The sequence below is a fragment of the Biomphalaria glabrata genome, chromosome 1 (genome assembly GCF_947242115.1).
Source record: "Biomphalaria glabrata chromosome 1, xgBioGlab47.1, whole genome shotgun sequence".
Taxonomy (NCBI): domain Eukaryota; kingdom Metazoa; phylum Mollusca; class Gastropoda; family Planorbidae; genus Biomphalaria; species Biomphalaria glabrata.
In genome coordinates, this window is record NC_074711.1 from 10,909,689 (window position 1) to 10,935,595 (window position 25,907).

Genomic DNA, 25,907 nt, shown 5'->3' on the forward strand with positions numbered 1-25,907 from the left:
TATTTTTACATTTGGGCTAAAATAAAAATGGGGGGGGGGGTGTTATTAACACAATATAAATGCAGACACATTAAAAACACATAATATAGTAGTACTAAATTATTTTCCAACCATCACACATTTTCTCTCACCCCCCTCCCCCTAGGGTCAAATATTGAAAAAAAAAAGAAAAGAAATGGGGGGTGGGGGGGGGGAGGAGGAGGCTAGTATGGTGCTGATGGCTTTGTTCAACATTTCTTCGATACTATCTTTGCAACTGTCATAATAAATAAAGCTTTTCATTCAAATACACTGTCCAACTTTATGTTCAACACATTCAATTCTGTAGACTGTATGCTAACACAATGGGTTCTACAGTAAACACAATAAGTATACAACTCCAGGGAGTATGGACTCTGCTCAGTTTATTGACTCAAACAAAAAGGTCTCAAGTCAGATTGTATAGAAACAAATACAAACAAATCAAAAGAGTTCCGCTGAGACTGATGTCTAGAACTGGTCAACATGAACAGAAAACTATTGCCTTAACAAACAGTGATTGGATCGCCTTCACTTTTGACATTACACATACAGGTGATCAATCAAAGCTGGGCTCAAACTTTATAGAACAATCTATATACATACAGATGTACGGCAGATTGATCTGACTCAATCAGGAGACCAGGTCAGTAAATATGTTGACCTCTCAGGCCAATTACTAAACAGTGCTCATGAACACAAGAACACAAAGGAAAAACTGGTCACTTACAGAGTGAACTGCACAAATTGATCTTTTATTTTTTTTATATATATATTTTTTTATGTTTGACATGGTGTAAACTTTCTAAACCAACTGTCATACTGAAAGCTCAAGATTGGGAAGGAGGGGGGAGTAGCTTTTTGGAAAGGGGGTCAGCAGACAGCAGGATGAGGAAAAGAGGGAGATGAACGGGTGTATTCTCACTTCTGACACCACATTATTTCTGGAGCCAAAATGGGCAACACAGTCAAATGTGTGTAAATAACATGAGCACCTCTAACCTAAAGCTTGAATCACAATCCCCTTCTTGACTTTTTTAAGGAGGACTTTTATTAATCTCATTATACAGCGGCTCATCAGATTTAAAATCTACACCTCATAGTTTATATGAAACCCCACCCTGAACATCCTTGACATTGTGCAAGTAAATGTCCCTGTATATCATAACATCCTTCCATCTAGCCCCTAAGCTGACACATCTGAAGACAAGGTTGCTGTGACCAGTACAGCCTTTGTTCAGGCAATTCATCATACATACATAATATTTATGCTAGATGTCCCCCACCCCACCCCCAGGTCATATTGCCCTAAAAATAATTTGTTTTTCTCTAGTACAAATTCCTCAATAATATATTTTACATCAGAAAAAAAGGGACAAGAAAAAAAAACAAGAAAAAATTGGAATAAAACTTACACAAGATATGTGACATCTTTTAAGAGTCTTGACATTAGAAGTTTATTAAAAAGGCTACTAGGTCAAATAATGAATATTGGATGTAAGCTGAATTACATTTTTTTTGTATGGTATATCTTCTTTACTATCTTAATGAATGTTTGAATGTTCTCTGTAAGCAAATTTGTATAAGTAAATTGCAAGATCCTAGATATTAACACCAAGGCTGTTTTTTTTTTTTAAAACTAAAAACCAAAATTTGGCTTCAGAATTAAAAACTAAGAGTTTGAGATGATGCAACAGTTAAGTCATGTCCAGTCCACTACTAAGATATATCTAAAGCTGGTTTTAAAAGATACATTTGTTTAATATTTTGAAATAAAGATCCACCTCTGACAAGACACAAGGTATTTGATAATCTTTTCAAAGTGCTGCTACAATAATTGCACACCAGGCTTGACTGAATAATGGGGGCAGCCTATTTTATCAAAGTTAACATCATCTAGTCAACACCAACACACAGGATTTAAAACAAACACATAGTGACGAAGACAAAATCATCGCAATGTATGGCTAGAGCAGAGAAAAGTTAAAACCAAACAAAAAAAATAAATTTTTCCTGTTCAGAAACAATGAAATCAAAGAGACAGAAATGACAAAGACTCTCATCAGCTGTTTGAAACAGACACAAAAATAGAATCTACATGAACAGAGTTGTTCTAGTTCTAATTGAAAACTTGCGTGTTTTTATTATTAAAAGTTTTGTGTGTGTGTAAGTATCTATACTATTACAGTACAGTAGTTAAAATTTTTAAGGAAAAATACAAAAGAGTAAGTGTATTTATATATATATATATATATATTTGACCGAACAATAAGATAAATACAAGCTGCTAAATCTGGCTAACAATGTGACATGGAGCAACATGTCAAAGAGTAAAATACTAGGAACTTAGAATTTCACATTAAGTTGGTCAGCAAACACAGACTTACAGTTTCATTAAGCAATGCTTAATAGTCTTGCCAGTTGGTACAACATCTACAATTCTGTAGTATTATCTTTGAACAACACAAAAAAAAAGTTGATTTACATCTCTTCACTAATTTACTACCTAAAAAGATTGAACCTGCTGTCATAGAATATCCTTGCTTTGTTAAAATACTTCATGGAAGTCTCATCAGAGTGGTCACCAGGTAGAATTGTCAGCATAAGTAATTAATTCCCACACAAAGAAAAAAAAAAAAAAAGAAATTTGAATCCAGGTTATAACATAAGTCACACATTAAAAGGATTCCCAAGTTATGAGATCTGGGTCCAATAATGTTCTCCCATGCCACACCTTGATCTGTTGAACAAGTTAATTGTTCCAGATGCACAAACAGACATGGCTAATCAGTAATTGTGGCAGGCAATAGGAATGAACAGAATAATATTTTCTTTTTTTGAAGGCAGCAAAGCAAGACGCAGAGCAGATTAAAACATTTCCTCTCCAAGATGCAAGCTTTAATGTTATTATGACAAGCTGGCCAAAACATCAGAACCCAAGTCACTTTTAGATGTTTTTATTTCTCTTACATCATATCTCTAATTGCTTTGTTGAGTTGATCCAGAAGTGTGGCCAGATTTTTCCTCCATCTCAAGCTGTTTTCATTTTTGGATTCATAATATGACGGTATACACTATTTGTCCAGTCCAATTAAACTACTGGTAATACGAAGTCAGTGGCAGATAATTCACGGATCTTAATGAACCGGGTCACTAGAAGTTAGGTCTCAACGTATTGGTTAGTGCTTGCTGCTGTCATCCCTTGCCTTGCTGAAGAAGCACAGACTTCCATTTACGATTAAATTCCATCACTGTGTCAATGGTAACACCTAGACATGAAAACAATAACCAGAATGAATTAGAACATTAACATTTACATACTGCTAAAACAAGAACTGGTTGTGCAATTTAATGCTTCTTTGTTTCATAATGAAAACAATCCTAAAAAAGTTACCCGGTCTTAGTGTTAACTATCACTAATGAATACTACTGGTCAATATAAAGTTTACATGCTTGGCTCATGAATTGTAGGGGTTAAAATTGTGTTGAATAAAAAGATTTTGTGTTCACCCATGTTACCAGACATACGTTAGCAAAGTCAAGGTGCGTGGTCAACAAGACACCCTATTTAACTGGGCCCTTAAAAACATTCAACACCATCCCTTAGTGTGAACCACAAAGAGTTGTACTCTATTCCTTTCACTCAGTGGCATAGCTAAGGATTTAGGGTGCTGGGGTACTTGACCTCTTTAGGGGCCCCTGCATTTTGACATTCGCATCAAGACATGAGATAATGGCGTAATATTTAAAGTAAAAACAAATTTCGGACACTCATTTGGGGGCCCCCTTAGTGGGGACCCAGGGGAATTTTAAAGTTTTGACCCTCCCACCGCCACCCTAGCTACGCCACTGCTCTCACTCAAATCTATCTGATTAGAACTGAACCCATAAAGAAATAACGGAAAAGATATTAAACTGACCTTCTTGTTCTGAAGAGGTCTTGACCTGTGCAATGACAGGCTGTATAGGTGGTGTCATCAGTTTCTGCTGTCCAGTGAGGACTGCCACAACACTGTGTCCTGTAAATGTACCAGTCTGTTGAGCCAGATATCTGGCACAGCCAAGGAGTTCAAGGTAATACCTAGAAAGGTGAAACCAAAGCAACTGACAACCTGGTTCAGTAGTTTTCAAAACTCTATAAGCATTGTCTTGAGCATATCATTTTACAAACTTTGTCCACGTGCCACTAGTTGTGAAACCAATACATGAAATTTACATTTTGGTCACTTTCTTCTTTCTATGTACATCTCCATCCCAAATGCATGGCAATAAAATACAGACAGTTCTTGTGATATAAATTAACCAATCAGACTTTATTATTTTTAAATTCTTGATTCTTTACATGACCAAGAGAAAAACAAATGCAACAAAACCCTATTCCTCTATTAAAACAAGTTTTTGTTTATGTTTAAAGTGAATGGTAAGAGTGGACAATTTCAGCTCTACTTACCAAGCCTCTCTATTCCTCTTCTTGAGCAAGCCATGTTGCTGTGTGGACAAAGTTTCTTTGGGTTTCTGGGCTCTGATATATCTGAAAGACAAAACATTAACTTTGAGAACAAGCAGAGTTTTAGACCCATGTCATTTTTTAATACACTCTTTGAGTCTCACAGTTTTGAAGGAAGCCCAGCAAGTGATATGCCAAGAAAATAGCGAAATGAAGATGAAGTATTCAGTAGCATTGCAGTGACTCAACAGCTTCATATGAACTATTCAGTAACACTGCAGTGACTCAACAGCTTCATATGAACTATTCAGTAACACTGCAGTGACTCAACAGCTTCATATGAACTATTCAGTAACATTGCAGTGACTCAACAGCTTCATATGAACTATTCAGTAACATTGCAGTGACTCAACAGCTTGGATGGCTGCCTGGTCGTGGGGTTTACGCGCTGGACTGTTATTTGGATTTATCGATGGTCCCGGGTTCCATCCCTCGTCGTCCAGCGAGAGGTTTGGACTAAGAAGTAAACTATCTTCAACTCTGAAGGAACATCCTAAACATGTAAAACATTTTACAAACAAACATATGAACTATTCAGTAACATTGCAGTGACTCAACAGCTTCAGTCAAACAAAAAAAAGTTGTGAGTTTAAATCCCAGTTAAAAAAACCCACAACAGAGTTTTACATTGGTTAAATAATAGTCTCTGTTTTAAATCACTGGCCCTTAATGCAATAGGATAAAGTAGGCCTATTTGTGAATTGAACCAACTGACCACTGTTTGATAGGGTCAAACTATGTTGTTAATTGCGAGTGTTTGTGTGTAAATAACTTTAAATAAGGTTTCATTATCACTAATATGATTGTTTCAAGTGTTCCTTCAGAAAAAAAAAAGTTGATTATAACCCAATGTCCAAAACTTTTTCAAGGTGTAAGGGATGACAGCTAAAGGCAGTGGCATAGCTAGGATTTTCCAACCTTTGGGGGCCCAGGGAGATTGACCTCTTTATATCACTGGTTAGTCAAACCTTTCGTTTATCTGACTTAATCTTAAAGTACCAAATCAATCTTGTAATACAGAAAATATAGAGAACGTAGGACCTGCAGGCTAATAATACCCAGAACAGAAACATCCTGATGGGGTCAATTATCCAAAATCTCCTGCACTGTACTACCTAAACAATTCAGACAACTCAAAACACATGAACATTGACTAGGCAGTGATCCCAAGCATTGTCTCCATTTTATTTCTATGTCAAAAACACACCAGTCTTAAATGAAGAGAAATGTTGGAGGGAGGAAATAAACATGCTAATTAGGTCCCCTGGTTGCTTCAGCCTTACACTAATGAGTTGAAGCCCTGACACCCACCAAAGGACAATCATAAATCAATGGAACAGTACCTGTTGCCCTTCCTCAACTGCGCCTCTAGCCACCTGATCGCCTCCCTTGCATTGGCGCTGTCCTTCTTCTGAAGGTCAAGGCTATCCACAACTGTATATTTATTAGAGTAAAAAAAACAACAACAACTGTACATTTATTAAAGAACAAAAGCACTACAAATTAAAAATACATAGATGTAGGTTAAAAAACATAGTTAGCCAACATTGACACAAAAAATAAATCTAAATGATGGGCCCAGCAAGAGAAAACAATGTTTGACAACACTGCTACATGACTTGGCGCTGACATGTCAAAAGTGCAGAGGGTGCAACCACTTGTAAACAAGAGGGGTGAACAGGATAAGGTGTCACATGGGAACACGGAACATCATGTACTCTTGTGTTCACTGTAGGCACACAAAAGACAGAATGGATGTCTATGGACATCATACATCACAGCGTGGTCCTCAAGAGCAGGACTGAAGTGCAGTGAGAATACCGCCCCCTTCCCCTACAGTGTCTGCTTTGTTTATGTTGAGCTCCCGTTTTTCCCATCTATGAAATCAATGTCCATGGCGTTCTAAGCTCCTAGACGAATGAGCCCAACAAACGCTGTGTGGTTATGGAGGTAGTCATACAGCCCAGACATTGGTTACTTAGGCCCGTATGTCTACTAAGTAAAATAAGGTTCCTCTTTCAGACCATGCGGTCTATAGGGCAGATGATGATAATGTCATCTGTTTCATTGGCCAACGATTAACGAGCAGGGTGTCATGTGGGCAGCACAATGACCAACCGCCTTTCCTTCCCCCAAACTTAAGTCAGGTACCCATTAGAGTGGAGTGGACTCGGGGATGCCCTTAATTAAGTTCAAAATCCCAGAGTTTCCTGAGATTCGAACCCAGGACCCCAGCCAAGCGCTGGCCTCCAAACCGGGGCCATAATCCTTTAACAAAAAGAAAAAAAAAGCACTGAGCGCAGTTAGTTTAAGATCAATATTTAAAACAATAAAAGTAACCAGAGTGGTAAGTGTCACAAAGTGCCCCCCCCCTTTTCCAATTGTGTCACATACACAAGAATTCCCCCTTCTGGAATGGTAAAAGCTTTCCCCCCACTTAGAGTGCACATTCATAAAGCCTTGTTTTATTTTCTTCCTCCCAATAAATCACTAAATGTAAGTGTGTAAAGCATTTCTAAGGTTGCTTCTATTGAGTCAACCAAGATCCAATTCTAAGTGTGTAAAACATTTCAACTAAAGATCAAACTAGATGAGTTGAACTATGAACCCACGAATACACCCCAAATGAACAATTCTTGCAACAACTGCTATCCTGCTATCTACCTTTTGTTCGTCTCCATTTTTTTTTTAAAATTAATTAATTTTTTGTCATGCAATTTTTCTGGGCCTACAAGTAATTTATGAGAGCCATTGTTTGGTTCCTGTTGGATGCAGACTCAACGCTGAGACTATTTGCCAGACAGACATATGTATTGTTATGTTGATACCTAACTCACAGGAAATTAACTACAACAGGGCAGTCTAAACTGGGGGGGGGGGGGGGGATTCATGTATACAAATGTTTGCTTCAAAATGACTGACATATTGTTTCAGTGGTATAAAAGGAGGGGGGTCCAGGATGGTCGAGACAATTTGAGGTTTGGGCTAGCTTAACGAGTGGGTAACGCCATGCATCAAAGTTTTAGAGAAACAAAAAGTAGGTATGTACTTCTTAACGAGACGCCAAAGTCCACAATTTAATGTGGTACCAGCAATGACTATCTAGGCTAGGGCATTTAAAAATAAGGTCAAGTTCATGGTAGAGGGTTTCATGCCAATGAATAAACTACAAAAAGTGAGATGTGGTCATGAGTTGACTTTAATGACATAACTAAGACCCTGTCTGCTACATTCATCAACTTAAACCAACTTAAACACTGACCTGCCAATGGAATAACCACAATGCAACGGGCTGACCCTGCCAACTCTTTCACCTTGCTCAGGTAGCTGCACAAGGCGGCGTCATCTACCACTACATAAGGGGGGAACACGGGGTGCTCAGCACTTTTCAGGCTTCCTTCCAGCTCGCTGACTTCCGCCTGGTCGTGAACAGAAAGTTAAAGCATAAACTTCATCAAAACTGAACTTGCTGACCTCAAGCGCCTGGCTGCCAAGCCCGAGGTCTTCCAACAGAGATAATGATTGTTATTTTTGTTATTCAGGGTTTAAAGAAGGCTTCCTATATAGATATAATAGGTCGTATGTATGGAGCATCAAAAGTAGATTGATGTTCAACAATTTAAAATAACATTAATTGTTTTTTTTTAATTTTTTTTTTAATTGTGTTGCTACGAAAGCAAAAATAAGTAAAAGAAAAACTAGGAAGGGTTAGAAACTAAGAAAGAAAGGAATGAATAGTGTACCATCTCACTGAATATGTGTACCATCTCACTGAATATGTGTACCATCTCACTGATTATGTGTACCATCTCACTAAATATGTGTACCATCTCACTAAATATGTGTACCATCTCACTGAATATGTGTACCATCTCACTGAATATGTGTACACTATAAAACAATTGATGAACTCTCACCTTACCAAACACACACACACAAAGATCTACCAATGTTACACCTTTACCAAACACACACACACAAAGATCTACCAATGTTACACCTAAGTATTATTACTTGCAATAGTGACAAGATAAGACCACAGTACCAACAGACACACACACAGGAGCCAAGTGTGAGCCAATTGTGCTCACCAGTGAAACCCTAGAACTAAAGTGTGTGTGTGTTTGTCTGGTTGAGAGGAGGAGCACGGCAATATGAAAAGAAAAAGTACCTGGAGCCTTAACTGTGCCATGTCTCTCATCAGTTGATTTCTACGACTCTCAGACTCTTTCTGAAAATAGAGACAATGTACATCATACATGTGTAAATACAGATCACATAGACTCAGTATACATATCACATAGACTAGAGTATACATATCACATAGACTCAGTATACATATCACATAGACTAGAGTATACATATCACATAGACTCAGTATACATATCACATAGACTAGAGTGTACATATCACATAGTCTCAGTATACATATCACATAGTCTCAGTATACATATCACATAGACTCAGTATACATATCACATAGACTAGAGTGTACATATCACATAGACTCAGTATACATATCACATAGACTCAGTATACATATCACATAGACTCAGTATACGTATCACATAGACTCAGTATACATATCACATAGACTAGAGTATACATATCACATAGACTCAGTATACATATCACATAGACTCAGTATACATATCACATAGACACAGAGTATGCATATCACATAGACTCAGTATACATATCACATAGACTCAGTATACATATCACATAGACTAGAGTATACATATCACATAGACTCAGTATACATATCACATAGACTCAGTATACATATCACATAGACTCACTCATAGAGTGTACATATCACATAGACTCATAGAGTGTACATATCACATAGACTCACTCAGAGAGTATACATATCACATAGACTAACTCATAGAGTGTACATATCACATAGACTCATAGAGTGTACATATTACATAGACTCATAGAGTATACGTATCACATATGCTCAAGAGTATATATTGCATGGTCTAATGTCTAGCCAGTGTGCATGTTGTGATGGAAGTAAGATGGAGCAGGCTTAGCCAGCCTAAGAAGGAGTAAATCAACCTTGACAGAGAAAAGGTCTTTAGAATCTGTGTGTGTGTATGTGACCCTGGGGTGGGGCGGGGGAACAGATTGGGCTGTCCAATAATAATAATAAAAAGAAGTCTAACTAACTCTCAAGTCCTTGTTATAGACATTACAACTTCCGAGAACAATCAACAATGTTCAAGTATCTAGTCGCATCCAAATATTAGGTCAACAAAAGGTGGACTCTATTGTCGTACACGCCACAGTCAGTCTACCCATATTGTATTTATCACTTGTTGTAAATGTCAAGATACAAAATGTTTCTTCAAATACCACTCATTGGTCATTCTGAGGCAAAAGAATGTTTGAATGTTAAACGTTATTTAAAAAATAAATACATGAACAGATATTTATGTACAGAGGGGGGGGGGCGCCGATGATCTGGTTGGATTTAGAAGAAAAAAGGCAAGGTCCTCTAAATAGGTTTCCACACTTTACTGTGATAAACATTCAGTAAAAGTTGATACTAGTACTGTGATAGATCCTATCTGTTAAATAAAGTGCATTCTAAAAATGTTGATAACATTGTGGGCCCATGTTCATAGAAGCTACTTCAGAAGATAAAGCATGGACTTATCTAACAAAAAGAAATGTAGGAACAACTCCCTTCGAGATGGTTTTCAATAGGGATTAACACCAGAGGGCGCTAGACTCATGTTTTTCTTCAAAAGTAAGGGTAGCAATAGTGACATCATGAAAAGGGGGGGGGTGGGGGAGGCGAAAGTCCACAGCTTACTTGTAGGATTTACCATTAAAACTATTTATTTTTAAATGACAAAGAATACAAAAGACAAAAAAAACAACAATGTCATTATCTTTATTGTACATACAACATAAAAGTCAACCCCACCACCTGCCACACTGACCCCCAACCACCCGCAGATCCACCCGACAGCCACGCACACGCAGAAGGACACCTTATAGCTGTGACACATTTCCAGGTCCTGACTTACTCGTGTGACATCCGTACACCAGGGGTATATTCAATTGGCTTGTTCACATCCGCTGAGCTAGTGTCCCTGTTAGTGAGGCCTATCTACTAAAATACTAGATCTAGTAACTAGTGCTGCTGTCTACATATCAACACGAGACTTGAGCTTTTCAATGTATTTCTTCATTCCCGACCTTTTGTCGAGCATTGCCTCCCCCTCCCCCCTAACCATTCTTCGTTATACACTCGGGGGGGGGGGGGACATGCCCCCCTTCTCTTCAATAGACCCAGGCTTTCCTTTTTTTTAATGTTATTCCCCCTCTCCCCCCCCCCCCTTTCCCCTAATCTTCATGTACCGGTCCATTGCGTCGACACCCCATTATTTGATTCAAGTGGAAAGAGTTTTTTTGTTGTTATTTTTTTCCTCAACGATCGCCGTAAAAAGAAAGCAACTTTGATCCCACCCCCTCTCTTTTTGTTTCCTCTTTATAAATAAATAACTTTAGCCATTAGGGGAGAATAGAATCTCCCCCCCCCCGACACAGACGGGAAGGGTGTCCACTGAACAATAACACGCGGGGGGGGGGCTTTATTAAGAGGAGTTTTGTTTGCTTGTGTAAGATGCCATCTGCTGGGGGTGGAAGAAGTGCACCTCTCTCCCACCCCCCACTGCTGTCTATCCGCCTTTATACTTGACCTTCTATCACAATAGTTAACAAAACTCACAAAAAACGGAAGAAGACATTCTGAAAATCATTTCCGATGCAGCCCCCCTTCATTTAGTGCTCAACCCTTTCATCAGTTGGTCCACAACACATATGTGTATGAGAAGCAGGTAGCGAATCGCTCGCGACATTTTGTTGTTTTTTTTAAGTCTACATGCCAACAATAGTCGAGAAAATAACAACAAAACAAAAGGAACGTTTTGAAGACGAGCTGGGAATATATTATTTAAATACATGGGAAAGGGGGAGGAGGGGGGGGGGGTTGAGATGTAGAAATGTTTTTGCCCATGACCTTAATAGTTGTATTGAACGCAATGAACCTTGAAGCTGTGTGTGAGGCTATTGTGTCACGTTCGAGAGTTCCAACGCTTTGTACGCATGCGTGTGTGACTCAAGGCTGTTTCTCTTCGCCCTTCCAAATGTCATACCTTCCCATTCTCTCTCACTCTTTCCAACACACACCTTGCCCGCGAGATACGTACTCCACGCACCCCAAGTGATCAAACCACATCTCATTCAAAAAAAAAACACAATATCGGGCTGACAAGAGGTCAGGGGTCAAGATCTCTCTCTCCTCACCCCCCTTCCCAAACCCTCGCTTGATCTTCCACAGCAGACTTAACGTCGCAAGTAAACAGTTTGATGGCGTTCAATGCAACAAAAGGCTAGAGAGTCACTTGAGCCTGGAGGAGATAGTCATCGGCCGCCTTGTGGCGATGGATCACTGTCATGACATGGAAGAGATAGCATCCAATGAACAGGCAGAAAAGGAAGGGGGGGGCGGGCGGGAGGCAGAAGAGAATAGGCGGAAATGACGTTCAGAAAGTCATCTAATCAGTCTAGTAACAGTAGGAGTTAGCAAAGAACATCCTCCCTCCTTTTGAAATGATGTGATACCTTCCCTCTCCCACCCCCAACGTTCAGAGAATTACTTACACATACGACTTATTAAACTACCTGATGCAACTAACACGTTTAAAATTCATTCTCTCTCTCTCACTTTAACGCTTCAAACAAAATCAACTTTCTCTCCAACATTAGTCTGATAAAGGTCAGCGTTACAAACCCATCGCCAATTCCACAGCACAAATCTTTATTTCCTACTAGATCTAGGACTTACTAACCAGTTGAAAACTCCACAATAAATGTATTAATATCAAAACGAGATTCGTTCGTCGCTGTAAAGAGCGTTCGGTCAGAAGTATAAAAAAAAAAGAGTTCATTCCCCTGAATTATGCCATGTTCAGGTTCAGACAACCCTATTGTAGACGTGGTTAGAATTTGTCAATTCCCTCTGACCGCCCTACACGGAAAGGGAACGGGGGGCGAGGGGCGTGAATGGGAACACAATTACCCCGATCGATACTCAATTTAAGATTGACATCCTGGAACATCCATCCTTGGACGAGAAGAATGGTTAAACGGGTAGATAAAGAAGTGAATAGTCGTTGGCCATAGAAGGCACTATGCTCACAGCGTACACGTAGCAGGGAGTCTCAAATTGCCAGGGGGCAAAGACACGCTATGCAATCACCCAGTCAATGTAGATCTACACTATATACGATTCGTGGAATATGACGATGCAAAGTAAAGTCTTGAACATTAATCTTCGGACTCGAAGACAAAGCCTTATTATGGACAACATCAATCTTCGGACTCGAAGACAAAGCCTTATTATGGACAACATCAATCTTCGGACTCGAAGACAAAGCCTTATTATGGACAACATCAATCTTCGGACTCGAAGACAAAGCCTTATTATGGACAACATCAATCTTCGGACTCGAAGACAAAGCCTTATTATGGACAACATCAATCTTCGGACTCGAAGACAAAGCCTTATTATGGACAACATTAATCTTCGGACTCGAAGACAAAGCCTTATTATGGACAACCTACTAATCCATCAAATTAGATGTCGGATTTCAGAAGAGCTGGGTGGTTCTGAATCTTCGCTCATAAGAATGGGATTGGAGCCCAGTACGTTCCGTTCGATAATCCCTCAGCCAACTCGTCCAGTAGCATCTCCTGACCACTTCTGCTAAATACGTCGTTCGATTAGGACGAGACATTTCCTACTCACTACGCATCAACACTAAGTTTGAGCTGACGTGCTCATTTCTTGTGTGCGCAGGATGAATGGACTCCTCAGCCGGGATCGCAAGTGACCAAGTCCAACTGGGCTACGTGGACAGTGGCCAGGACGAGTGCACGACCCGGTCAGACGATGACAAGCAGCGAGCGACTTCTTGACGCGATCACGGGGCCTGGTGCCAGAAACATGTCATTTCCCTTATCGGGGCGGCCCGCCACGCACATCACACCTCGCTCACCCTGCGGTGGGCGCCCAAAGTTTAGCTCATCACTGGCAAGAAACAGAGAAAGGGGGGGGGGGGGACCTGGACATTTAATAACGTTATGAGACTAGCTGAATGAAATAATTGAAAACTTGTATGGAGATCAAGCTAAAAACCAAAAGAACATAATTTCTTATTTGTTTAGTTATGTCTTGAAAAGTAGAGTAAATAAAGGGAGATAACGAAACAAGTCAGAACAAAATTAAGATAAATAAAACAAAATTGATAGAAAACTCGGTTAGAAAAGCTAAATTATAAAATTCAGCAAAATACACCGATCTATTTCATTACAAAATATTCATTACAAACAAAAATATTTTTTTTTAACCGACCGGTTGTGATAATGAGTTTTTGCTATTAAAATTGACAGGGGAAATAACTCGGATAACATTACTGGTTGTGTTTAAGTTCCTAGATCTATAGAACATAGAGGTTACAGTTTTGAAAACAAAATAATGAAGTGCTCAGTGAAATAATAGCCAGACAGCAACGAGGATGTCATTACAGGTTCAGATAACTCTCAGCGTTGGATATCCAAAGGTTTTAGGTTTATTTAGGTTTAGGTTTGGTTACGTTTTCAACCATGACCACTACATTGGACAGAGTGAAACCATTGGAAACATTTATGTAGTGGTTTTAGACATCCTCATGTCCTTTCACTCTAGGTCTAGAGTCGACCAGGGAGTGTGTTTGTGTGGGTGTACCGAGGTCACCGTTCTCACGTTATGTTTTGTGGACACGAGACCTGACCATTCCCCCATGTACCCCCGCTCAGAACCCTAAAGCTGATTAAACAAGGTGCGGACGACGCTTCTGACCAGGAGAAAGGCCAATTCAATTCTCATGAGCACGTGCCAGATTGGCTGCCGTTAAGAATGTATGTAAGAGCTTTAGAATAGAATAGGCTATGTGTGTGTGCGTGGGTCTGCACTTTAGAGCAGTGTGTGGAATCAACTCTTCGCTTGTAGCACTCACACACATAAACTTCAACATGGAAGAAGCAAGACTTAAAACTGAATCGAAAACACGTGGGCAATAAACTAGAGGGTACCGGTAATAAAAGAGATTTGCTACGAAGATCAATAACATAGTATAGAGATACTGTTAGCATTATTGTTTGTCTTTTTTTTGTTGTTTGTTTTGTAGCTGATGAAGGCCTCGTGGCCCAAACGTCCTTTTTGTTTTACTTTGTCCGGCAGGGTTACCTATATGAATGTTTATCGTATTTTCAGTTAGCATTATAGTTTAACTCGCTTTTTTCTTTGGTTAACAAAAAGATAGTTCCATTTAGCATCCAAGACGTAGTTTAGTTTATTGTGAAACTCTCCAATACAAAAAAAAAAGTCAATGCTTCTATTGAATTTGCCATGCTAATTAATCGAGGTCTGTATGCAAATTTGTAACTTTGTTTCGTGGCACACAAGTCTGCCTAGAAACTTAGTGTACGATAACTCTTGCGTAATATTATAATATTGGGACCCAACAGTCACCTCCCTTGTTTCCATCCTTAAAAGGTACCAACCTCGTTAGCTTTCCTATGTATTGCTGTAGCTAGAAGTTCAAGCGCAGTCATGTGCATGACCGAGGACAGAACTGACAAGGCCACACAGCCACTCGTGTATTTTGGTACAACTATCATCCACACCTCCGTACCATTCTTTGGGGAGCTGCTCTGCAAGGCGATGAATTATTGAACACGCGGCCCAGGCAAGAAGCCGTTAACTATTGATGGCTGGCCGCTGGGGTCGCCATTGTGAACAAGGCTCAGCGGTGTGTGCGCGCGTGTGTGGTCACGTGAGTCCATGTGTATGTGCGTGTGCTGCTTGTGATTCCGCGCTGTCCCAGTTTTTTTCCATCCAAATAATTAAAACAAGCGGCAATCAATGACGCGCGTTGGTCATCCTCCCATGTCCTGGGGACAAAACGTGTCGCCATTTGTGACACATACTAAAGCCTTTATGTCCCACATGCTAAAGACACATGGTACACTAAAACAGAACTTTCAGGTGCAGATTGCCCTCTACCTAATATCTGCACCTGTTGCAAACAAGGGAGATAGCGCTGATGGTAGGAGTTGTCTATCATATTATACTAAAATACTAGAACTGGGGTATCCCAAACTTAGGGAGTTTTTGTTTTCACACAAACTAATAGGACCACGTGGGCCCGTTTATTTTGTGTCTGTGTGTGTGTAAGCAATTACTAAGTCACAGGGAGGGTTTTGATATTTTCGGACACGACGTTTATGAGGGTGATATTGTAATAGCACTTTTCCTTTTTTGACAGATGGATTTATCCCTATTTGACCTAGTGTTATAGCTAATGTTAATATAAAAAGACCGGCAAGAGCTGGGAAACCATCAAAAAGCTAACAAGAGACCGTGGAGAGTGGCGTGTTTTTGTCGAGGCCCTCCCTATGTCCCATGAGGAACTCAAAGGAGTGATGATGATGATGAAGAATATAAAAAGCTAAGCGTAGATTCTGGTAAAGAACATACAACCATGTATGAATATCAGCAACTATGGACTACAATAAATTACTACACATTCTTTAATTGATTATAAGTACAATTAATAAGAAGTTGCTGGTTTTCCTAACTAGACCAGCCATGCACTCCATTGTCTAACGGCGTTGCAAAAAATCAGGACTTTTCCATTCTAGACAACGGAACAAAAATATTTAGAGTATCGTTTGTTTGTGTATTGGTAATTGAGTATTTTAATAATAATAATAATAATAATAATAATCTTTATTATCCGTAAGGAAATTTGTCTTACAATTTGTGCATTACACCAAACAAAAAACATTATAACTATAAGAAACCAAAGTGTACATTCACACCAGACGCACTCATAATTTACATGTGACAAAGTTTATACCAGATTGTTCTTATTTAATGATTTGATTGCCAGGGGAACAAAAGAGTGTTTGTGTCTGTTTGTCTTTGCTATCGGTGTCTTGTATCTCTTTTGTGATGGTAAAATCACAAAATCCTGACACAAAGGATGATTCTTTATTTCGAGGATCTTGTTAGCTTTTTTATAGATGTTTGTCTCAAACAACTGACCAAATGGGGTTTGTTTTTTGCCAATGATTTTGCCAGCAGCATTTAGGATTCTATAAAGTTTATTCCTATTTTTAATGCTCAGATTGCCATACCAGGCAGTGATATTGAAACTTAAAATATTGCAGATGTGAGCGTGATAAAACATAGCCAAGGCCTTTTCGCTAACATTAAACGAGGACAGTTTTCTTAGTAGTCGTAATCTTTGCTGCCCTTTTTTGCTGATATAATCAGTATTTGCAGTAAAATTTAGTTTATTGTCTAGGATAGTACCAAGGTATTTAAAGGTTTGCACAATTTCAATAGTCTCTCCAGCTACAGAAACAATATCATTTCCCTTCTTGTCCCTACGAAAATCGATTATCATTTCTTTGTTTTTTTTTACATTTAATAATAAAAAATTATTTTTACAGTATTCCTCAATGTGTTCTAGTTCTTTGAAATACTCATTTACGTCTGAGCTCTCTGATGAACTCCTTCCTGTACGTAGACTAGAAACTCACGATATCTTCTTTGTACGCCAGTAAACGATAATGTATAGACCAGAGCATTCCAGTTCATAGTTCATGGAATATGGTCCTGATATGTACGACCAAATAAGTTACAGGAGCATTCAGACTGAGTGGGGAAACTTGGTCACTTTCCAACATGGCTCGCAACGTAAAGAGATGAATAACTGAATGCATTATAATATTGAATACATTACTTCCAACTCTCCAGCTCTGTCAGACAAGGGAAGTAAATTGTCTGGGAGGCTCTGGGTGGTCACGTGACACAAAGATAACGAAAGGCACAAATGGACATACTCAATAAACGACCTTTTTTTTTTTCAGTCGCGTAGATTATAGCCGCATTTTTTTTTTTTTGAGGGGGGAAGATGGATATTAAAAAAATGTTGATGGAATCTAAAGACCCGGGGGGGGGGGGTCTTTTTCATTGGCTACCACCGCCACATATGTGGTCATTATTCCATTGGGAATTTCATGTTTTATTTATGTATAAAATTATCGATCGGGTAATCCTAATTATCACCACCACTCTGCGTCTGCTGAGAGCTATTAAAGATTAACCCTCAGACTGCCACTTCCGCAAAAACTCACCTCATTTCATATCTTCAACTCTGAAACAAAAAATAAATTAACGACCATACAAGGCCAATAATAAAAGACAACTCCGCTGGGGGTCTGCTGGAGCAGGAGTAAGACAACCTCATCATAGGAAAGGGGAGTTGTCTCACACTGAACGGTCTAATAATAAGCACAAGGCCAGAATGGACGAAAGGCGTAGACCACATTGGACGTAAGCCGTAGGCCAGATCGGACGTAAGGCGTAGGTCATATTGGCCGCAAGGCCAGATTGGCCACAAGGCGTAGGTCAGGATAAACGTAATGCGTAGGTCAGAATAGACGTAAGGCGTTGGCCAAAATGAACGAATGGCGTAGGTCAGAATGCCCATTTGAGCGTAGGCAAGAATGGACATTTGGGCGTAGGTAAGAAAAGACATTTGAGTGTAGGTAAAAAAGCACGTTTGAGCGTAGACTACTCCATCTCTCACTTCCTGTACCAATGTCTCGCAAAGCTAGAAAGCACATGCAATCATCTCATTGCAAAACGCCTGCAATCCTTCCTCTTGCGAAAGACTTTACTGCTGCACGGACATTGAAAATAGCAACCCTATGAAATTATATCGCTACACTCTGTTGTATCAGTGTACGCCTGAGGATAGTCTTAATGACTTTAACATATCAACAAAAACTGTATACAAGCAATGATTAGAAACACTACATCCTAATGAAATACGATCTTATTGTAATGGGTCATGAAATGATACCAATACAAGTAATATTATTTTAAGGGAGGTTATTAGAGAGAAATATCTGAGTAAAAAAAAAATCAAGTATGACTAGAAATGAAATAAAAAGTCTTAACAATAACAGTAAATCAAGTCACACATAACACCACCATATCCTTGTAGTGCTTTAAGAATGAACCAAGGTTCACGGGTTGAAATACATGTAGGTCAGATTCAGTGGGGTGTCTAGTCACACTATGTACACGCACGAGTAATATTGAATCAATTTGTGGCAGTAAGAGCATGAGTTTCATTTCCGCCTTCCCACTGTGCAATTTTGTTTTGTTTTGCGCTCAAGGCTTTGGGAAAGTTGTTTGTCTTGCGTACGGCCCACGAGACAACCTTTCCATATTTACTTTGACCGTCCGCGGCTAGAGACAGTGATAAGACAAGCCCGCGCTGAATCAATTAGATAGTGAATGAATGAGACGCACACCACACGGACACCCCGAGTCTTTGATAACGAGGCTCATTGATTAAATGCGTATATCATGTAATTCAAGAGACGTCTGTGTAAACACGGCGGTTATCCCGCTTGAGTCGTCTGCTGAGACAAGGGATTCCCCCAAGTGGAAAAGTTAAAAAGTAAAAGTTTTTCCCGCAAAAGAAACGGAGAAAATGAGTGGGAAAAAGGGAGGGGGGAGAAAGAAAAAAATAGGAGGGGAAGGAGAGGACAAGTCAAGACTGGGGTGAGGAGATCTCAGGAAATAATTTTTTTTCGGCACCGGATTCTAGAAAAAAAAAAGGTCTAGGTGTTGTGTTCATAATTTACCGCAGTAAAAAAATATTCAAGCCACATTTTTATCTGGGCGTCAACAAAATGTATCAATGTGGCTGAAGGTGGGGCAAGGCGGTGAGCTCACGTTGCGTGCACCTTCAAGATACCGTGTGAAGGGTGTGGCAGGGTTAGTGGCGCGGCTTCAACCCGAGTTGACTGTGTGTGTGTGTGGTGCAGATAAGGCCGAGAGAGAAAAGGATGATCCATACACCCAGTGGAGGAGAGATTTGAAAATTAATTGGTTTGGGCAGAGATACAGTTTTACAAACAAACCAAAAGTAAATAGTCAATACACTGGAGTGAAAACAAGGTCAAAGGGCGCTGAAACAAAACAGCGAACGAGATATTGAGAGAAAAAAAAAGGGAGAGGGTGAGAGAGAAAGAGAGAGAGGGTGAGAGAGAGAGAAGAGGGCGAGAATATAAATGAAAGAAGTCCAAATCCAGGACATTGTATCTGGCAATGGGTTGCGCTCAGCACTTGGAGAACGTGGCGGGTCCGGACGGGGTTGAAAGTGTGTGTGTGTGTGGGGGGGATGCTGGACACACTTTGCACGTTTTTTTTAAATTATGAAAATAGATAGGGAGGAGGGAAGGAACTAGAACAAAATGACAAGGTTCAGTAGTCTGTATACAAACATAAAGACGAGATGAGCTAGTCAGGACAATGCGTTACAAAAAGACTAGATCTGCTAGTCAGGCAATAGCTTATAAAAGACTAGATCTGCTAGTTAGGCAATAGCTTATAAAAGACTAGATCTGCTAGTCAGGCAATAGCTTATAAAAGACTAGATCTGCTAGTCAGGCAATAGCTTATAAAAGACTAGATCTGCTAGTCAGGCAATAGCTTATAAAAGACTAGATCTGCTAGTCAGGCAATAGCTTATAAAAGACTAGATCTGCTAGTTAGGCAATAGCTTATAAAAGACTAGATCTGCTAGTCAGGCAATAGCTTATAAAAGACTAGATCTGCTAGTTAGGCAATAGCTTATAAAAGACTAGATCTGCTAGTTAGGCAATAGCTTATAAAAGACTAGATCTGCTAGTCTAGATAATGCTTTACAAATGGTTGGATCTGCTGGACGATACACATTGATGCCAACACTTTTATTGCCTTATACATTTCTGAATAAATGCGTCACGGGTCAGATAAAAGCAAAAAATAAATACATTAATTAATTAAATTAAATGAAATTATAAAAAAAATAAAAATAAAATACTCGTCCAGTCCAATGTTACCGAGTCAAAATGTTGGCGGGAAATTCGAGAGGGGAGGGGGGGGCGGATAGTGTCACGGGCCGGATGTGACCGCGGGCCGAAATTTGGGCTTTCCATGATGACATAACCAATCAGATTGTCCGTCACAACAATGTGTTGGGTTGTGTTTCCGTGTAACACAGATCACTACAACGTTACAGCCATCAGTAATAGGTAGCCCCCCCACACACACACACACGATTACCTACACGATGTAATGAACTAATTACAGAGAGATGTGAATCAAAATATCGAACACTGAGTTGTGAAGGGCATTAACATCGGACAGATCCAAATAGCAAAACTTTCTCTACCTCCCCCCCTCCCTTTTTTTTTTTTTCGATTCGCATACTTTTTTATTTGTACTTCAACAGTTGAAATAAAAACAACCAACAAAAGCACCCAGTCCAAGTTACAATTGTGACTGGAGCGCCAACTGAACCGTGACACTACATCTCGTTAGTACCATGAAGGCAAACTTGAGTCAGATCCAGGGGTGTAAGGAAGTATTAGTAAGAATTCAATATTTTGTCAAGCAAGCCCTCCCCCCAGCAACATGAGGCTAGTCAAAGATCAAAATGAATTGAAATACTAGATTCTAAATTTTTAAAAAAAGTATCTACTAAAAGATTTTGTTATAGACGGCACTCAATGAATGTTCCTTGTTAGGAACGCTTTGCACTGGCGTATAGGAAAAAAAAGAATTCGATGACACTGGTCTGTCTCGCAGTGTGGATGTTAGAGGATGTTCATGACATCGGGATGTTCGATGATAAACATCTCAACGGCTTCTGGTCAGCGAAACCATCACATCCCTTAACCCTAGCCCCCCCCCCCCCCCCCCCCACAAACACACAGTGATGAGTAAAGCCGTCAACACAAGTGGGGGGGAACTGCAGAGGGGGTGGCTGGAGACAGTGGAGAGTAGCTTGAGTGTGATAACCTGTGTGTGTGTTACAGAGAGAGAGAGAGAGAGAGAGAGAGAGAGAGAGAATGTAATTGTAGGAGAGAGACAGTGAGAAAGAGAGGAAAGAGAGAGTGTGGGTAGTAATTGTAAGAGAGAGAGAGAGGGGCGTTTAATTAATTGTAAGAGGAGAGAGAAAGAGAGAGTGGGTTAGTTGACTATAAAAGTTGAACAGATACAATGGATGTGTGGCAGAGTTACAAGAGATGGAGAGAGAGAAAAAAAACAAACAACAACAACAGAGACAGAGGGGTAGTATGGGATTATTACAAGATGTATGATAACACTGGAAACCACACACGACGTTGTCATGGTAACATGATCATCACATTGTGCTTGGAGTGGTGACTTTTTCTTTGAGAGAGATAAAGACAGAGAAAGAGAGAGTGGGAGAGACTGTGGGAAGGGAGGCAGGGAGTCGGAGAGATGACCCTCCAGGGCTCCAACAGGACAGCACTGCAGAAAACAAAAGGAAGACAACTGCTACATATTTGTCCATTCAGAAGTAATCACCACACACCTCCATCAATACGCTGCTCTCCAAAACAAACGAGTTCAGATAAGGGGAGATAAACAAACTATACACATTTAAAACAAAACAAAAATAGTCGAAAGAAGTAAAAAAAGAGTGAGGTGGCAAATATTGGAGTGTAACATTCCATAAAACCAAAGGTAATGAATGCACTCTTTACCATAGACATTTGTTCGTATTGTTATGAGGAAAAAAAATGACATCGTGTGTGTGTGTGTCTGTCGACCAAAGAATAGCCTGTGTTGAGAAACCAATGTTTAATATGGATCAAAGAGCATTTCATTCAATGAGACGAACTATTTATCATAGAGGATGGAAACAGCAGTTCAAAGACATTCAAAAAAAAATTAAAAAAAAAAAAATTAAAGATAAATGAACAAGTGTTTGTATATTAATATTTTAAAAAATACCTCAATGATTACACACAGAATGTATTAATATGCTTTTGTATTCCACTATTATTAATAGTTGTTGAAAAACAAAACTGCTTGGGTTTGTCAACTGAAACTTATATTGTCCAGCAGAAGTCACGTCCACCTAAATGAATTCTAGTTTTTCTTCCTTATTCTTTTCCAAATCTAAAATTGATATTTGACTAAGGATGAATGTAATGCTATTTTATCAGTGAGGTTTATAATGTCTGCATCTAAGAAAGTGAAAGTGATATGGTTTGCTGATAACATTTCTAAAATGTACTCTTGATATAGTTTAATACAAGTATTATTAAAATTTCTAAATTAATGAAACAAAACAAAAAAAAAACAATTCATCTTGTATCATTCTTTTTTTAGATGAATTGATTTGTTAAGGATAAAAAAAGCTCCTAGCAATATCTATTAAATTCAAATTAAACTGACAGACCAGTATGTTTTTTTTTTTAATGCTTAAAAAATATGTAGTTCAGAAATTTGAATCAAGACATTAGTTTACAAAGTAGGCTAATAAAAAGATAACACAAGGAGTTTGCGTTTTCACATAAACTTTTAGGAGACCCCTGTGAGTTCATTGTTTATTAAACACTGCAGGTCGAGGGCAGGTTTAAATTTGTTACCACAATGAACAAGTGAAATTAGATTTTAATAGCACTTTTTATTTTGGAGATGTCCAATTATTATACAGTATTTATTCATATAAAAAACTTGGGAGATGTCTCTAGTGTAGTAGTAATTGTTCCTATAAAACATTAAACACCTATGGGTTGTTAAAAAATCAAAACGTTAATTTAAAAATTGAATGCCTGGGACCAGTGAAAATAATGCTAGCAGTCTTAACACTGTACAGGATCCTGCTAGTTGCAGCCTGTTTGGGAAATGTGATGTTTCTTTTTATGGGTAGACAGATGGGTTAAATGTTTGGGGGTCAGACAGTCATAAGGACAGAAAAAATACACAAAAGCTATGGTGTCTTCTGGCTGCCAAGAAACCAAGATCATATAAAGAGAGATAATTCATTTCATTTAAATTCCAAAGAAGACAAATTAAATATACATGCCACTTATTAGCCAGTCTTGTTAGCTGATTTGAAATGGGCTAAATATTGATTAGTATTTTATAAATTATTGCTGTTGGCATTGGTTAAATTCATTACTAGTAGCTATTTGTAAATGCTGTTTTTAATTTTATTGGGTAAAAATGTTTTCTATGCAAGAAAAATTTTAAAATAAAGTAAAAGAGAAGCAGTTGATTAAAGGTTTTTTAAAGTAAAAAAAAAAAAAAATAGAATCTCTTAATCATTGGGGAAAACTTTTATCTATTATGAGCCTGTAATTTTTTTCACATTTGAATGTTAAGTTGAACTTTGTATAGAAAATACAAAAACATACATATGGGAAACCCAAAGTAATTTTCTATACAGTCATTCCCCCCTGCATCAGGAAATATTATTTTTCTATATGTTGAATTTTGTTTAACCAATAGAAGGACTTGGAAGCATAGGGAGAAAATTCTAGACAAGGAACAAAGTAATTTTTGGAAATAAGTTGCAATTTTGACACTTTTTTCTCTGGAATGACTGATGACTATAATATTTATACAAGTACATAAAAGAAATACAAATTGAATATTATAATATTTGATAAGACATTCCTTCAAAAGAGAATAATAATGAATACATTTTAAATATGAAACTAGTAGTGTAATACTTAGAACTTAGAACACTGAACTTTTAATCAGGTATTTTTAACACGTTTCAACAAAAATATAGCCAATTATTATAAAGAAAGATAGTTTAAGAATTTTAACAGCAAAAAAAAAACAAATTGCAAGAAGGGAAATAAAACTTACCATTTTAGTCATGGTATCTTGGCTGTTATTTTTCACTGAATCAGAAGAAGGTCCAAAAAACATTGCTGTCTCAGGCTGATAGGTGAACTCAATATTCTCAACATTTGTCAGAAAATAACCAAAGCGTCGTAAACAGCAGATTCTCAGGAAAGTCTGTTAATGGAAAATAACGAGTAATTGGATTATGTTTTAACTAAAACATTAAACAAAAATATCAAGAACATATCTTTAAATATGTTTTTACATGAGAGGAAATCCATACTTTGGTTTTAAAACCTAGCAGTAAAAAAAGTTATACAATTTGGCAACTATAGTAAAATAAATGCATATGGCCAGCAATCAATTTAAGAGCCAATGCATTCATTAACAAGCACGCTCTTCCACTCACATGGAATAAAAGTCCACTACATATAATTGGGACAATATAAATATTTCAATTCTATTGACTAAAGCAGTGATGCTCAAAATACGGCCCGCAGGCCAGATCCGGCCCGCGACGTGGTTTTATCCGGCCCGCCGACATGTCGGCACAAAAGGTAGAGCCTCCTCCCTCTTTTTTTTTGTGAAGAAAAGGTTTTAAAATCTATCTTACCTACGGATTTGTACGTTTATGAAATGAAAGAGCAGAAGAAACTATAGGTGGACTCTAAATTTAGAATCTACCAAGAAAAGTGAACGGATCTTTACTTCCTTTTTTTTTTTGGAACATGAAAATAAGTCATGTTTAACCAAAATATTTCATTTGTAAATAAAATCAACAAGAAATAAACAGCATTATTAAACAAGTATGACGTCATTCTTGGTTTGAGACGCGAATAGAAAAAAATATTAGAGGATATTTGGAAATATTTAGCTAAAAGAGACAAGAAAATGAGTCTTTGGTGAAACTAGTTCTAAGTTGCTCCCATTTTAAATAGAGAAATGAAGCCATTTTCCAAAGTTTTTTTTTTATTTAAAAGACAACTTTCAAATATCTCATGAATTAATGTAATTACTAGATCCACACGTATCTAAAAATAAAAAGTTTCAGGTCAATTTCAACTCATTTTAGTAGCTTGTCCGTCATATGGCCCACGACACGAGTGTCGTAACATAAAATGGCCCGCAGGTCGAATTAGGTTGGGCATCGCTGGACTAAAGTAAAGTTCCCCTTTCTGACATTGCAATCTATAGAGCCGATGATGTTAAAGTCATCTTTTTTTTTGGCCAACAGTTAATGAGCAGGGTGTCATGTGGCCAGGACAACAACCAACTGCCTTTTACCTATTAGAGTTGGGTGGACACAGGGCGCCCTAAAATCCAGAAATTCAAACATCTTAGTCTTCACTGAGATTCGAACCCAGGACCCCCTGGTTAGGAAGCCAAGCACTTAACCCCATAGCCAATGGGTCCCCAATTCTGTTGACTGCACTGGCATAATTAAAACAAGATAAGGTCCTACAACAAATAGCATAGCCATCCACTAAATAAATAAGCTATGGAAACAAAATTATAGTTATTCAAAATAGTAAATAAAAGCCATCCACAACTTTCAATTCAATAATGACTATG

At 38.5% G+C, this 25,907-nt stretch overlaps 1 protein-coding gene across 1 annotated transcript in view; it reads right to left on the bottom strand.

Annotated features, from left to right (window-relative positions):
- Positions 1–387: 387 nt before the first annotated feature.
- LOC106071763 (nonsense-mediated mRNA decay factor SMG5-like) overlaps positions 388–25,907 on the bottom strand; it is a 41,660-nt gene continuing 16,140 nt past the window's right edge. Inside the window, exons 21-27 of the mRNA XM_056021504.1 lie at positions 24,357–24,509; positions 8,697–8,756; positions 7,788–7,944; positions 5,869–5,959; positions 4,469–4,549; positions 3,939–4,099; positions 388–3,287 (exon numbers count right to left, since the gene is read on the bottom strand). Coding sequence (XP_055877479.1) covers positions 3,214–3,287; positions 3,939–4,099; positions 4,469–4,549; positions 5,869–5,959; positions 7,788–7,944; positions 8,697–8,756; positions 24,357–24,509 — 777 coding nt within the window. The 3' untranslated portion in view covers positions 388–3,213. The remainder of the gene's footprint in view (positions 3,288–3,938; positions 4,100–4,468; positions 4,550–5,868; positions 5,960–7,787; positions 7,945–8,696; positions 8,757–24,356; positions 24,510–25,907) is intronic.